Below are 14,803 nucleotides of genomic sequence, written 5' to 3' on the forward strand. Positions count from 1 at the left end.
AGTGTTAAGTCTTGTACCCTGGGTGGGGTTGGTGGATGGAGCACCCACAGAGCAAATGCAGCAGATTTTGTCCTGCCAAACCACAGACCTTGTTCACCTGCTGGGATGATGCTGCACCTGGGAAGGAGCCTATATCTCCTATCTGATGTATATTTGGAAGGCTCTCCGCCTTTAAAAGCATTGAGGAAAGAAAGTTAATTTAATTGATATAAAGATATTTGTTTCTCCCAACAGCGGTTTTCATAACAACAACATCAAAGCTATTCCAGAGAACGCATTTGTTGGGAATCCCCTCCTCCAAACAATGTAAGTAAATTAAATAATGTTTCCTACATCCTTATATTGCCCAGAAAGGGGCATTTCCTGATGTCTTTAGTTGGGATTTCTGACAGTGAACAAATGACAGCAATCTGATATTTGCTATCCATGTGCCAAAGCAGGTTGCAATTGCCTCTTCTCAGCTCCTCTCAAAACTGCTGTGGGTTCTCCTTTCCCTGCAGCTGAGTTTGCTGCAGCACAGGCTGTTAGCAAGCAAGGAACAAAATACAGGTGGTCTGCATGGAAACTGCCTAAGCCCTGGCTGACATCTGCTGATGTTTATTCCTTGTGTTCAGAAAAGCTGCTGGCCAGCTCCAGCAGCAGCTACACGTGACAAGGAGCTGGGATTGCAGATCCCTGCGTGTCTGCCCCAGACCTGGGGACACAAAGCTCTGCACATAAACACACCCAGCTGTCAGGTTATTTCTGCTCTGACCCAGGCACTGTTAGTGATTTTTGGATACTTCTCTGAACCACACAGATATTGGAAATCATGGAAAGTGACAAAAGCTGTGCTTGTCTGAACTGGACTTAAATTATAGAAATACCAATATCTGGAAAGCCATGGTGACACTAGGTGAAACCATTCACTGCTGCAGCCAGAAGAACCAGCCTCATCCCCATCTCCCTTGGGCAGCATCCACAGGGTGATGATGGGGGCCCACACACCCAGAATGTTCATCTCTCCGTGGCATCTGCCCATCTAAAGTCCTTCACAGTTAGTGGAGAGGAAGTGCTTCTTGTAGGAACTGACCCAACTCCTCCCATATCTCACTGGGTCCTTGAAGAGCTCACTTCTCTCCACTGACTGTGACAAGTGGAAAGGGGCTGGTGCTGTGTGTGGGATCACAGGAGGTGTCTTCCTGTGCAAGGTGTTTCTCAGTAAGACTGAAGAAGGGCTTTATACCTTTCTAGCCCATCTGGTTGAGCAGGACCCCAGGGGGCCCATTCAGAGCAGCAGGAGACCTCAGTTGTACCCATGTCCAGCCAAAACAGGCCAGTGGGAGAGCCTGTGGTTGTCTGGGAACAAGAGCTCCTCACAGCACAGCAGCACCTCCTGCACAGCTGGTAGCTCTGAGGCTTTTGACCTCTAACAGCATCTTCTCTTCATGTGCAGCAGACTCTGACCCATTCCTCTTTCCCATTGCAGCCATTTTTATGACAATCCCATCCAGTTTGTTGGACAGTCTGCTTTCCAGTACTTGCCAAAGCTCCACACTCTGTAAGTTCACCAAACACATCCGCATAGAGGTAACATCCAAGCTCCAAACCCTGGGCACCTTTGTGGCCTCCTCCCTCCCTTTTTCGAGAATACCTGTACCAATAGAGGACCATGAAGCCTCTCTGTTGTCCAGCCCCAAGGGCTACTCCAAGGAGTAGGCACTGCAGATGTTTTCTTCTGAGGAAGGCTAACTCTGACAAGGGCATTTTGGATGCAGCCACTGATTCCTCCTCCCCACACAGCTGCCAGGCACTGAGGCTCCCAGGGTCTCCACGGCTGGGCCAGGAGCAGCAAAGACCTTCACACAAGTTCCACACCTTTTGCTGCTGCTTTGTAATTGCCCAGACAGAAGGACACTGCAGATATTTGTGTTCCTCCACAAGATGGAGAAGTGGAGTAGCATGTCCCAGCACCATGGCACAAATCCCATTACTGGGCAGGCAGCACTGGCAGTGCTTCACATGTCTGGCCCTAGGCCTGCTCCAGCACAGCACAGGCTGGGCACCACCTGGACCACAACAGCTGCCCCACGTTGGCTTTTCAGCCAACCTGTTGTGGCACAGAATTAAAAATACTGAGGCATGAGGCAACCTCATAAATCTCTATTTATAAGCCTCACCCAGGCACATAAAATAAATCATTCAAGTAACCCTGCATTCTTTAGATCCAAATGCATAGATTCAGGGAGGCTTGGGTGGGATGCCCTGCTTACATTCCCCATGGTAATTGTTTGGGGTTTTTTTATTTAATTTGGGTAGAGATCGTGCCAAGAATGTCAGTGGCTGGGAGAGGCTTTGAGCTTGGCAAGTCTCCTTGCACAGAGGTGCCCAGCTCCATCTCGCTGTATCCGCATCTGCTCCAGCCACAGGGACACACTAGGTCTGGGCCTTGATCACATCTGGGTGTCAGGAAGCAGATTTGCCACCATGGCTGATGGGTCTGGAACCTTGGGCAGTTGCAGTTGCCTCCAGATCCTCTGCCCACCTCACTTCATCCTCATTTCTCTACAGGTCACTCAATGGAGCAACAGACATCAGGGAATTCCCAGACCTTAAAGGCACCACCAGCCTTGAAGTTTTGTGAGTGGCACCTCTCTCCCTTTTACCCTGCTAGCTGTGCTCTTCCTCCTCCAAGGCGGTCCAGGCTGTTTCAGTGAGGACAACTTTCCCAGTGCTGTGCAGTTTCAGCTCTGCCTCTCCCTGGTCACTCACCCTTCTGCTTCGTTTCACCCCTGTGGCTCCTGAACGCAGCTTTCTTCCCTGTGAGTGACTCTCTTGGTACTCTTGAGTGTGCTCCAGTCTTTTTTTGGTTGGTTTGTTTGTTTCTTCCTTCCCTCCTGCCAACTGTGAAGGAGTGAACCTCTGAGTGCAGAGCTTCTGCTGCATCCCAGTGTCTCTGTCCCTACTGGTGCAGCTCAGGGATATGTGCACTGGGGCTCAGGCTGATCAGGCTGGGGCTCCTGCAGCCACTCTGGTCCCCTCCTCAGCCCCCAGGCCCTTTGAGGACACACTGTCTCTGCCCACACTCACCTCTCCTCTCTCAGACACCAGTCCCCATGCTGAGCCCAAACTGGATCAGCCCCTGGCCATGCCATGCTCAGGGACACAGGGACACACCATCCATCCCTCATCCACAGGCTTCTGAGGCAGTCCTGGCTCCAGGCCTGTCCAGCCTGGACAATGGGAACAGGGATGGCAGAGCATGCTACAGAGGCCACTACCACCTGTCCCCACCAGGCCAGAGACAGCTGTCTGTGAATTCAGCACTCAGCAGTGACCCAGAACTCTTTACAGGAACATTCCCCTTATCAAGGTCTAGCAGCAGCAGTGCCTGGTTCCAAAACTGTCAGGCGGTTTTCCATCCTCTCCAGGTATTTTATTGTCCTACTGATATTGTCTCTCCTGCCACTAGCTGGGACTTCTGGGTCACAGAGTCTGGGTGCTGGCTGTCAGCAACATCATTTCTTCTCTCTCCTCCATCCCTCTAGGACCTTGACCCGGGCAGGCATCCATTTCCTCCCCAGAAGGATGTGCCAGCAGCTGCCCAGCCTCCGAGTCCTGTGAGTAACCTGTGTCTCTGTCCTGCCTGGTCCTTAAAAAATGCCCTGAGGAACAGAGCTTTTCTATTTTCTGCCTCAGGGAAAGGGCCAGCTGTGGAAGACCATCCTGTGGTTCTTGTTCCCATCATCTTTTCCATGCAGAAATCACCTTCTTCTTAACCACTACTTTCATCTCTTGCTTGTTCTTTAACTTGCTGCTCCATCCCAGCACGATGCTCTGGTCTCAGGGCTGCAGTCAGGCACATCCTCCTTGCTCTGCATCAGTAGGAACTGCCCCTCACCCAGGAAAGGAGAGAAGAGAGAGTACAAAAGGAGATGGGTGAGAATGGCCACAGCACTTCACAGCTCCCAGATCCCAGCTACGCTCCCAACTATGCTCAAGAAGCTCTTAGCCCAAAGCCAAGGGGGAAATCATCTTCACCCCCTGCCCCAGCCTTAGCTTATTGTAGTTGGAGCTCCAACAAGTGCCATCATCTGGAGGAAGGTTCATATCCCAGGAGGGATCAAGTCTGACCTGATGGAGACCTGTGAGGCCACAAGGCCACATTTCCTCGTGTGGGGCAGCACAACCAGACCAGGATTTTGCTTGGTTCTGAGGCTTCTTTGGCTCTGCCTGCTTAGCCAGGCACTGAATGATGCTGGTGGGGCCATGCCTTCTCCTTTAGCTTGGTACATCAACATCTTGGAAAGGTTTTGCATCATCTCAGGAATTACACCCATGGTTCCTGAGATTCCCAACTATGTTTGCAGTCAAAGACATCCTCAGGAAATGAGTCATGAGCCAGATTTATACAAGTGTGCAGCCTTAGGGCAGCAGCAGGCTTGCCTCTCATCAGTCTTTATACAAGCAAGCTGAAAAAGAAAACAAGTTTGTTCCAGGAAAACAACAGGAGTGAATTCTTGATCACGGAAATTGGAAACAAGAGTAAAACATAAAAATAAAATAAGACAATTTGTTACTTAGGAGATTACAGGCTTTTGGTTCCAGATGTCCCTGTAGGGAAGATCTCTCATCTTCAGACATCTGGACCAATTCAGTGGAGGACTTGCTATGAAAGTGCAGCCTTTGGATTGGCCCAGGCTGTTGGGTCCCAAAGCTCTGTTTATGTTTGCATGTTATCAGACTGCAAACCCTCACAGCAGAGCCTGTTCTCTGTGCCTACCCCCTGCCATGTGGTAGAGTTTTATTGGGACTCACCACCTTGTTCTTTACTCCTTGCTCCTCTTCCTTAATGAACTTTCCTGACATTAATTGCATTGCTGTCAGGGTTTGGAGAGAGAGTGTGTGGGCCAAGGTTTGTGCATGTTTACATCTCTCTTGCCTTTGAAATGCCTCGGTCCTGTCCCCACAGACCCAGTGGTTGTTCTCTGCCTGTCCCTTGGCAGCCAGAGCAGCTATGCCTGTGACACATCTGACCAGAGATGACACAATTCAAGCTGCATTTCTGGCCTCACACCACGATGTAGATTCTCTGCAAGGGTCCTGCACAGAGACTGCAGAGCCACTGCAGGGGCAGAGGGTCATGGCCATCCTGGGATGCCACTCATGCTGAACCCAACACACACAGGCAGGGCATCAACCTGGCATCATCCTGCTGCTTTCATCCAGAGCTGCTGCTCAGGGCACAGATTTCATGGAATCATGGTACATCCTGAGGTGGAAGGGACCCACAAGGATCATCGAGTCCAGCTCCTGGCTCTGCACAGACACCCCAACAATCCCACCCTGTGCCTGAGAGAGCTTCCCAAATACTCCTTGAGTTCCAGAAGATTTGTCTTTCTTCTCAAGCAGAAATAGGTGAAACTGCCCTGAGCAGAGCTGAAGTCCCTTGGTGCCACCAGCACCTTCATCCTGGTATGTGCCCAACAGAGCATGAGTGACTGAGGCTGCTCTGTCTGTAGATTCTGGGCTGCACCTGGTTACCCTCACTGGAGGAACCAGAAACAGCTCCTGGGGCTGGTTCTCCCCCATCACTGTTAGCTAAGCTACAGCCCTGTCAAGCCCAATTGACTGACACAGGGGCCAGGGAAAAGTGACTGATGCTAAGGCTCTTTCTCCATCCAGGGTGACAGCCTCCAGACCCAAGTACAAATCTTGTGCTCACTTTGCCCTCCCTCCTCCTCTCCACCATGGAAAACTGGTGGTGAGTGGGTTGGCCCAAAAAAAAAAAAATCATTGAAATATTTTAGGAGCAATCTATTGGCAGAAAGATGGAAACCAAGTTTGGAAAGTCGGCAGAGAAACCACATACAAAACTTCACCCTGCGGCAAATTTCCCTTGAAACAACCACAAATCCAGTCTCTGCTGGTGGGGGAAAGAGCTGGGTTTAAACATTGCTACTTACCCAGCCTGTTTCAGCTTCAATAAATTCTCATTAAACCAGGGTAGGTTTTCCTCTGACTATCAAGGCACTCTAGATACTGACATGATACTGGGCCATGAACCAGTGGGAAAAGGAGTTTGCTGCAAACTGCTTTTGAGTGACAGCACTTGAAAGAACAAGGACAAGAAGTTTTCAAAGTCTGTAATGTCCTGAACCAAATCCCTGCCAATGCCACAACCCCTTCCCTAACCTGGGAGAAAGCCAGGAAAGGCTAAATGGGAAGCAGGCAATGGGAAGTGGGGTTGGTGTGCCAGGAGGGAGGAGACAAGCTGGCTGGTCAGAACCTCCCCAGGCTCTGCAGGCACATCTGCACCTTCTGCGAGCTCTGGCAGAAATCTCTCTGTGCTGTGCCCACAGAAAGCAGAACTGTGCATGGCAGAAGGGGCATGGGAGGGTTTCCCAGCTGGCTTGAGGCTGGGGAGGACAATCCCACCCCAGCTGTATGAGCAGCTCCAGCAGCCCACGGGCAGGGAGCTGGGCTGGAGGTGGGCAGTGGGTAATCCTGGGGCAACCCTCACCTTGCACAGGGACACCCAGAGCCAGCACGAGGTGCACAATGGAGATCCCGCTCACTGGAGTTACCAAAAGTGGAGCTGTGCAGAATGAAGTGAGGCCACCTCACTCTCCGGCAGTACCTGCCTTCCAAGGGAGGGCTCAGGGACTCTGGTTTTTGATGTCCCAACATTCCTGTCCCATTCCTTTCCCTGCAGGGAGCTGTCACATAACCAAATCGAGGAGCTGCCCAGCTTCCATCGGTGCCAGCAGCTGGAGGAGCTGTGAGTATGGAGATGTCCTTGTCTGTGCTATGCTCTGAGGGAAAAGGGCTGCTTTGAGGAGAGGGGCAGGCCCCACACACAGAACTCCCTAAGCACTGGGCAAGTTGGGCACTTTAACTCACCATTTGGAGTGCAAAAGGACCAGAGTTCCACTCTTTGCCTCTATGCACAAACAGAATAAAAATACATTCCCTGTGCACAGGAATAATAATAATATAATATATAATAATAATAATAATAATTCAGTCAGGTCCTTTCAGAGGTGCCAGATACTTCAAAGAGAAGTAGGATGTGACAGCACTGAATTCACTAACTCCAGTCCCACTATGAGCTAATCAAGAACGAGGCTTATGTCCACCATAAATGTCCTCTGAGTCAAGGAGGAGTCCCATGCCATGGGCACAAAGCCATTCTTATCCTCCGTGCCCAGGGCCAGCCCCTCCTGAGAGAAGGGGGATTCTTTCCTCAGGTGTAGCTCTTGAACTGGCCCTCTCCAGGCCCCAGGAGGCACCACTGCTGCTCTGAGACAAAGTTATTCACATTCAGCTCACAGTGTCTGGAGACCTGCCCCACACTTCAAATACTGCCCCACACTTCAAATAGAACACAAGTTCTTGGCCTTTTTGAGAAAAACTCTTTTAAAAAAATTAAGATAGACTCCATGATTTTTTTACAGAATTCTGCTGCCTGAAAGAACAGATGAATGGGAGCAGCATCCCCATTAAAAAACCCCACAGGAGAGGTTGTCCCTGCTCTCTGTAGCACCCCAGGCTGGAGAGTCAGACCAGCTCATCCAGCCTTAGCAAACTGGACATTAGAACACGGTGAAACTACATGGGAATGAGTGTACACAGCCCCTGCTGCTTTTTATGGCAGCTGGGAGAGTACTCCTAGGAAAACATTTAGAAAAAATAGAAAGTACACCAAAGACAGACAAATGTTCAGAATTTCAAACCTATAGTTACATACATTCTACCTAAGTTCCTTCTTACCTATAAAATTTTATAATATGCTAAATTCAGGCTTAACATCAATATAAAATCACACTAAATCCTAGTTTCTGGCTACTGATGTCAAATAGATTATGCCTATATACCTTTTTTTTTTTTTTTTTTTTTTTTTTTTTTTTTTTTTATGGGGCCAAAATGAGCATTTGGTCCTTTAACCCCAAAGTTATTGTCCTGTAAGCCCCACCCCCACCAAGCATCAGCATTCGTGATGGTTTGAAACAAGTCTGGTGATGCCTGGTGGTACAACCTGGCACTCAAACAGCTCAGGTGTGCCCTCACCCTGCTGTAGCTGCCAGTTGTGCCGACCTTCACCTGCATGACACAGGTGATCCCTCACAGCTAAACACCCCTAAATTATTTTTCTCACCTTGTTTCAATACCCCTTCTGCCCAAACTCTACCTCTTCCTATCAGTGAGACCCCCAGATTTGTGCCCAGATCTTCCAGTGGCCCCCACGTGAAATCTTGGCTGGAGGCAGGAGCAATGCCTGGTTATGTGGGGCACCAAGGGAGCAGCTCAAGTGCCCACCTTTGGAGCAGGGGCATGTGGCCAACTACAGCTGGGACATTACAGCCTGCACATGATGGTCCTTGTGTGAGAGGAGTCAAGATCATTTCTGAGGCTAAAGGCAGGCTAATGACCTGAAAACTGCCCGGGGAGCTGCTGTAGGTGGAGCACCAGGCAGTGGCTGTCTCCCCTTGCAGAAGGTCACAGAAGGGGAGACACTGCTTCTGCAGGTCTGAGAATTCATGATGGGCATTCTGCAGGGATCTTAATAAGTATTCACCACAGTTTCACACTAGGGAAAACAAAACTGAGGAACTGAACCTTTCCCAAAAGGTGCATGGTTGGAGCAGGATGTCTCTTGAGGGTGTGGGAAGTGTGGAGGTCAGTCAGCAGAGTCTGTGTGAACTCACCCTGCTCCTTCCCCTTCCCCAGGGGATGAAGGAGCTGGAAAGGAGATGTGGAGGGCTGAGGTACTTCATGTGCAGATGTGGAGAGTGGGTTCTACAAGACATCAAGATTTTTCTTCATGAAACTCTGAGATACCTTCAGCCCTCAAATCTTCATCCTCACCAAGGCAAAGGGTAGCACCACATGGTCCTTGCTGAAGGGTCACACAGATCTAGTTGCTGATCACTGGCTCCAAGCTTTCAGCTTTTTCCTCTGAAAAAAGCAGTTTGGAGGTTTAGGGCAGAGCACTGTGGGAAACCAGTGTGGATTTGTGGTTAACAGGGCACCTTTGGCCACTGCAGATCAGCAGTTCTTTACTGAATCATGATGGCATCAGAAGCATAGACTGTCTGAGCCCTGAAGCTGCCTGTAGGAGAAAATGGCTTTGACAGGTTTTGCTGCACATCCTGTTTAACCCTTGAAATAAGAGTAGGTCTCCTAAGCACAGCAGCTTCTGCTGTGACAGTCTGCTGCACTGGGACAAAGATCTCCATAACATAGGAACGCTGCCTTCAGCTCTCTTCTCAGACCAGTTTCTGTTTTTCCAGGGGTCTCCAGCACAACAAGATCCAGGAGATCAGAGCAGACACCTTTGTGCAGCTGATGGCCCTGCGCTCCATGCAAGTATTGTGTGCCAGGGGCTCGTGCTGGGCAGGGGGGACTGTGAGCCCAGATGGGCAGGTGCCAGCCTGCCTCTGCCTCTGCTGGGAGGCTTTTCTGCTGAGTCCCTCTTCCAGCTTAGAAAAGAAGAGGGCACAAACCATCCTTTTGGCTCCCCCTGTTCCTGCAGACCCTCTCCTCACCTATCCCCTCATGCCCACACCCCACACGCTCTCAGCACGTGCTGCAGCTCTGCCAAGGCAGAGCCCACATCACAGACAGGCCTGAAGGCCAGCAGGAGCTCAGGGCAGGGATTTACCCCGTGTACCTGAGCTCCTGCAGCCCCTGTCCTGCCTAGGCTGCTCCTGGGCCGTGCACTCCTGCAGCATCCATGCAGAGCATCCTGTTCGGTTTGAAAGGTCCTCCTCCCAAAACTCAAAAGCTGGTGTTCCACGTACCAAGTGCACCCAAGCATGCATTTCCCACACACACAGAGTGACCTCCTCAGTGCTTGGCACCTTGGAGAGCTGGCAAGGCCCTGAAGGACACGACTGGCTCTGGGACATCTGGGAAGAGCCCTGACAGTCTTTATTTGCTGTTCTGTTAAGAAGTGAACTAAATCCCACCAAATCTTTTCCCATGGTGCAGCAATGTGAGTGCCATGGAATAGCCCAGCATTCCTGGAATGCTGTGAGTGTCACTCACACCATGGTTACAACTGCCCGGGAACACTGAGGTGTGACAGGTGACACTGCAGACACTCAGGGAAACGTGAGCATGCTGCCCCAGCCCAGTCACACACACAAAGCTGAGCAAGCTCTGGCATGACCTCTAGGTATGCTTTGATCCCTGTGGAAAGGACACATCCCACCCAATGGCACACACATCTGAGCAGGTATCTTGGCTCCCTTAGAGCTGGAGAGATGAAGGTTGTCCTGTAGTCAGCCTTAGGGCAAGAAATGGGTCCCAGTTTGCTGGAGACAGAGGGAGTGGAGCCCTCTCACTCCGATGGAGGCAGAGTTTATTGACAGAACTCAGTGTATCCAAAACACCTGTACATGGCATGAGAAATTCTAAAATCACCTTCCCTAGACCCCTGGCCTTATCTGCCCTGGCTGCACTCAGCACTGTGACTGCACTGGGGATGCTCTGGCACTAGGGTATGACCTGTTCAGCATGTTGGTAAAAAATTCCCAAATTTACAGAAATTAAGCCAGAAAGGAACCTTTTCCATTGATCCTTTCCCATTGCTCTCAGCAGAGGAGCTCCTGCAAGGCAAGCTCTCGTGCCCTCTGTTAGAAAGCACCCATGTACAGACCTGGACTTGTCTGGGGGGAGCTGCAATGGGACAGAAATTGCTGCTGGCCAAGGGGCTACAGACCCCACATGTGCTCCCACCAGGGCCCTTGGCCAGGCCAGTGTCAGCAGCTTCACTGCCACACTCTGCCCTCTTCTTACTGCTGTGTCCTTGCCTTGCAGAGACCTGAGCTGGAATTACATCCAGTTTATTCACCCAGAAGCCTTTGTGACCCTGCACTCCCTCACCAAGCTGTAAGTTGCAGGGATATTTCTTTCACAGTGGACTATGGATAGGAGGTATCTGAGGACCTCAGGCTGACTCCCTGGGCTACCAGGACACCTAGGATTTTAATGTTGGAAGACTGATGTGTTGAGGTGCACATCTCAGCACTGATGTGGACAGAACAAATCCCAAGGTTTCCTATTAATATTATTAATAAAGGGATGATGAAGTGCAGGAGGGGCCATCTTCAACACGCTCTCACCCTGAACTCTTAAACCTCCATTTCCTGATGCTTTCATAGCCACCTTAGATGCCTTTAAGGAAGATCAGCATCTTTAGGGATGATGAGCTGTTTCTGCAAGAGTCACTCAGACCCTCTGTGCTGGCTCTGGAGGGTCCCCAGTTCTCAGCCCCCTCTCTAAGATTCTTGGGTATTTTATGGGCTGGGATCTTCAGTCATTCCTGACCTGCAGTGGAGGAAGAGATGTGTGGGGCACGTGTGTGCACAGCCAGGGAGATACCACCCAGAGCCTTCAGCATGGCCACTAGCCCCAGTCCCTCACTTTCCTAGGGACTGCAGTGTTTATGTCCAGAGGCTCCTGGCCCCAGTGCAGCACCCAGCCCCATTCCAGCATCTCACCAAGGGAGCAACTGAGGCAGTGCCCTCTGCTTGGCTGAGATACCACTGGCAGCAGAGCCCTGACCATGGTGTCCCTCTCTGCTTTCCCCTCACCAGGGACTTGACTGACAACCAGCTGGTCACGCTGCCCCTGGATGGTTTGGCTGGACTGACCCATCTGAAGCTCCAAGGCAACCCAGCTCTCTCTGAGCCCTTCACCAAGGAGAGCTTCCCCAAAATGAGGTACTTGGATTGTTGGCTCTTTAACCTCTGGTGTTCAGCACAGCTCATATTTGCTTACAGCACTCAGCCTCCTGCTCTCCTTGCCCATCTCATGTTTTCTCCATGCTTCCAGGCCCATGAGTAGAGGAAGATCCATCTGCTGCTGACACATCTCCACTTTAATATGTTCCACAGGAGAGCAGTGATGTGCTCCCAGACCACCACCCCCACCCCAAACACACACCCCCAAGTGGAAAGTGTGGAGCAGGCTCAGCTCAGAGCTCCTCTCAATGGAAAACATTCCCAGAAGCAGTGCCACCTAATGACATCCAGGTTTTCTTCCATAAACTCTGCTTGTGTGGCCGTGTCTTGTCTGTTATGGATTAATGAATAGCCTGAAGGGGTCAAACTGATCAAGAAGAGGCTGCAAAAGTCTCAGAGCAGAGTGCTGTGCTGCAGGCTCAGATTTTCCAGACCCTCCTTGGCTCCTGGGTCTCAGAGTGGCACCTGCCCTCAGGCTTAGATACCCATGGTCCAAAGAACACAAATTCCTCTCAGATTGAGTCATCTCTTGCTTGGGTGTCCCAGGGAGTTCCCCTCAAGCCAAGAATGCATGAGCTGATGCTTCCACTCATCCAGGATGGGTTCCCAAAGCTGGAGCTTCTCCAGTTTACACACAGGGCTGGGGTCACAGGTCACTGCACCAACATGGGGCTGAGGAGGAGTGTGAAGCTCTCCCTTCAGGCTGCCTCAGCAGCAGTGCCTGCAGGTTCTCTCTTCTGACGGTTTTAACTCAGAGCTAGGATCTGCTGCATCACTGGTTTCCAAATGGCAGGAGATTCCAGAAGCTTTTAGAGAGTTTTCTACACCCAAGATCATAGAACAATAGAATGGTGTGGGTTGGAAAGAAACATTAAAGCTCATCCAGTTCCACCTGCCATGGACAGAGAGACCTGCTCAGGTTACTCCAAGCCCTGTCCAGCCTGGCCTTGAACACTTCCAGGGATGGGGCAGCCACAGCTGCTCTGGGCACCCTGTGCCAGGGCTTCACCACCCTACAGGGAAGAACTCCCTCCCAGTATCCCATCCAACCTTGCCCTTTCCAGCAGCAAATGAGGATTCCATGTCCTGTCCCTCCAGACTCTTGTCCAAAGTTCCTCTCCAGCTTTCTTCACAGAACCACAGAATCAGGGAATCATTACTGTTGGAAAAGACCTCTGAGATCATTGAGTCCAACCTGTACCCCAATGCCACCTCATCTCCCAGACCAGAGCACTGAGTGCCACATCCAGTTGTTCCCTGAACACCTCCACCACCCCCCTGGGCAGCCCCTTCCAATATCTAACAAACCCTTCCCTGAAGGAATTCCTTATGATTCCGACATGAGTTTCCCCTGGTGTAGTTTGAGGCCATTTCCTCTCTCCCTGCTGCTTAGTGCCCGGGAGAAGAGACCAACACCCACCTTGTGACAACCATCAGTTGTAGGGAGTGAGAAGGTCCTTGCTGATGGGGGGGAGCTTCCTTTTCTCCAGGCTGAGCCCCCTCAGCCACTCTCCATAAGATTAACTCTCCAGATCCGTCCCCAGCTCAATTTCCCTTTTCTGGACTGACTCCAGCCCCTCAATGTCTTTCTTAAAGTGAGGGGTCCAGAATGGGACACAGGACTCAAGCTGCACCCTCACAAGTGCCAAGATCCTTTAGGCCCTGCAAGGGGCTCTAAGGTCCCCCTGGAGCCTTCTCTTCTCCAGGTGAACACCTCCAGTTCTGCCAGGCTGGCTCGGAGCAGAGAGGCTCCAGCCCTCAGAGCAGCTCCATGGTCTCCTCCAGACCTGCCCCAATGGGCAGAGCCCTGTGCAGAGTGGGTCAAGTTCAGCACTTCCAGGGTGCATCTCCTCTAAATTAGTCCCACTGGCATCCCTTGAGCTGGTTTGGATTTGTACCAGAGAAACTGAGCCTGAAGCAGTGCTTCAGTGAACCATTGCCAATGGGCAATGGCCCCATTAACATTCTCTAAATTTTGTGGTACTGCCATTAAGTAGCCCAGCTCTTGGGGCATATGTCTGGAGGAGTCATCTGGGAGCAGTTTTTAGCCTTGCTGGGAGATCTGCACCTCCCTACCACCTTTCAATAATACGATCTAATTTGGAGCCTTTAACAGGAAACAAGCTTGTATACAGAGTTTCCAGACCCTCCCGGGGCTCAGCCAGAAATGTTTGGGAACATAAAACAAAAGCATATTTTTAGAATATAGAGTTTTACCATATTTACTGATCTTGTCAGGGGACCTTAATTGTCTGGAAAACCTGGGGTTCCTTTGCCTTCATCAGCAGTCTCCCTGACTTCCAGCAAAGCCAAAAATGCAGCTGCTGACAGACAACCTGGTATTGCATCCAGATGATGCTCAGCTGCTGTTGAATTAACCTTGTAATACATGTTATAATTAGCAACTAACAATTCAACTTTCAAGTAGAAATCAGACGTATTTAAATGACTAGCTTCACTTGGGAGACTCGAGAATTCCCTGCCTGAGCTGGGACTCCTGGAGCTCAAAGATGCCCTCAACAAGCAAGGGAAAATCAAGGGGAAGCTTCTCTCCTTGAAAGAAAAAAAGGATGCCTGGGGAAACATGGTCTTGGGGTAGAAACTGAAGACTGTACATTGCATATTGGAGAGAGAGGGTAGTTTATTCTGAGGAGAACAGCAGAAAGGTTTTTAGGAGTGTGGTGGTTCAGGAATGGTATTCGTATTCCTGCTAAAACCATGCACCACTCACTGCTTCCCAACTGGAGGCACAAAAGGCCAAGTTCATGGGTTGAGATAAGAACAATTTACTGGAAATAGCAATGAGATAAGACACAAGCAGTAACAGCAACAATATTAATGACAAAAAGTATAAGAAAAGAAAGTTATTTACATGGAAAGCCCCCAACAACAAATGAATACCAGATGGCTCCCCCATCACATTTTGTTCTTTCCCCCCAGTTATGAGTAAGATGGTACAGAATAACCTCTGCGTCCTGGCCATGCTCCCTCACACCTACTGCAAAAATTAACCCTGTTCTGGCTGGAACCAGGACAAGGGACTGTCTGGGACCTTTAGAGCAGCTTCCAAATCT

At 50.5% G+C, this 14,803-nt stretch overlaps 1 protein-coding gene across 1 annotated transcript in view; it reads left to right on the forward strand.

Moving 5' to 3' along the window:
- Window positions 1-14,803, forward strand: part of LGR6 (leucine rich repeat containing G protein-coupled receptor 6) — a 145,589-nt gene that overhangs the window by 120,416 nt on the left and 10,370 nt on the right. Inside the window, exons 8-15 of the mRNA XM_066335919.1 lie at window positions 235-306; window positions 1,469-1,540; window positions 2,551-2,619; window positions 3,528-3,599; window positions 6,695-6,760; window positions 9,273-9,344; window positions 10,804-10,875; window positions 11,583-11,708. Of these exons, the coding sequence (XP_066192016.1) occupies window positions 235-306; window positions 1,469-1,540; window positions 2,551-2,619; window positions 3,528-3,599; window positions 6,695-6,760; window positions 9,273-9,344; window positions 10,804-10,875; window positions 11,583-11,708 (621 nt within the window). The remainder of the gene's footprint in view (window positions 1-234; window positions 307-1,468; window positions 1,541-2,550; window positions 2,620-3,527; window positions 3,600-6,694; window positions 6,761-9,272; window positions 9,345-10,803; window positions 10,876-11,582; window positions 11,709-14,803) is intronic.

This window comes from Sylvia atricapilla, chromosome 25 (assembly GCF_009819655.1).
Source record: "Sylvia atricapilla isolate bSylAtr1 chromosome 25, bSylAtr1.pri, whole genome shotgun sequence".
In the NCBI taxonomy this organism is placed as follows: domain Eukaryota; kingdom Metazoa; phylum Chordata; class Aves; order Passeriformes; family Sylviidae; genus Sylvia; species Sylvia atricapilla.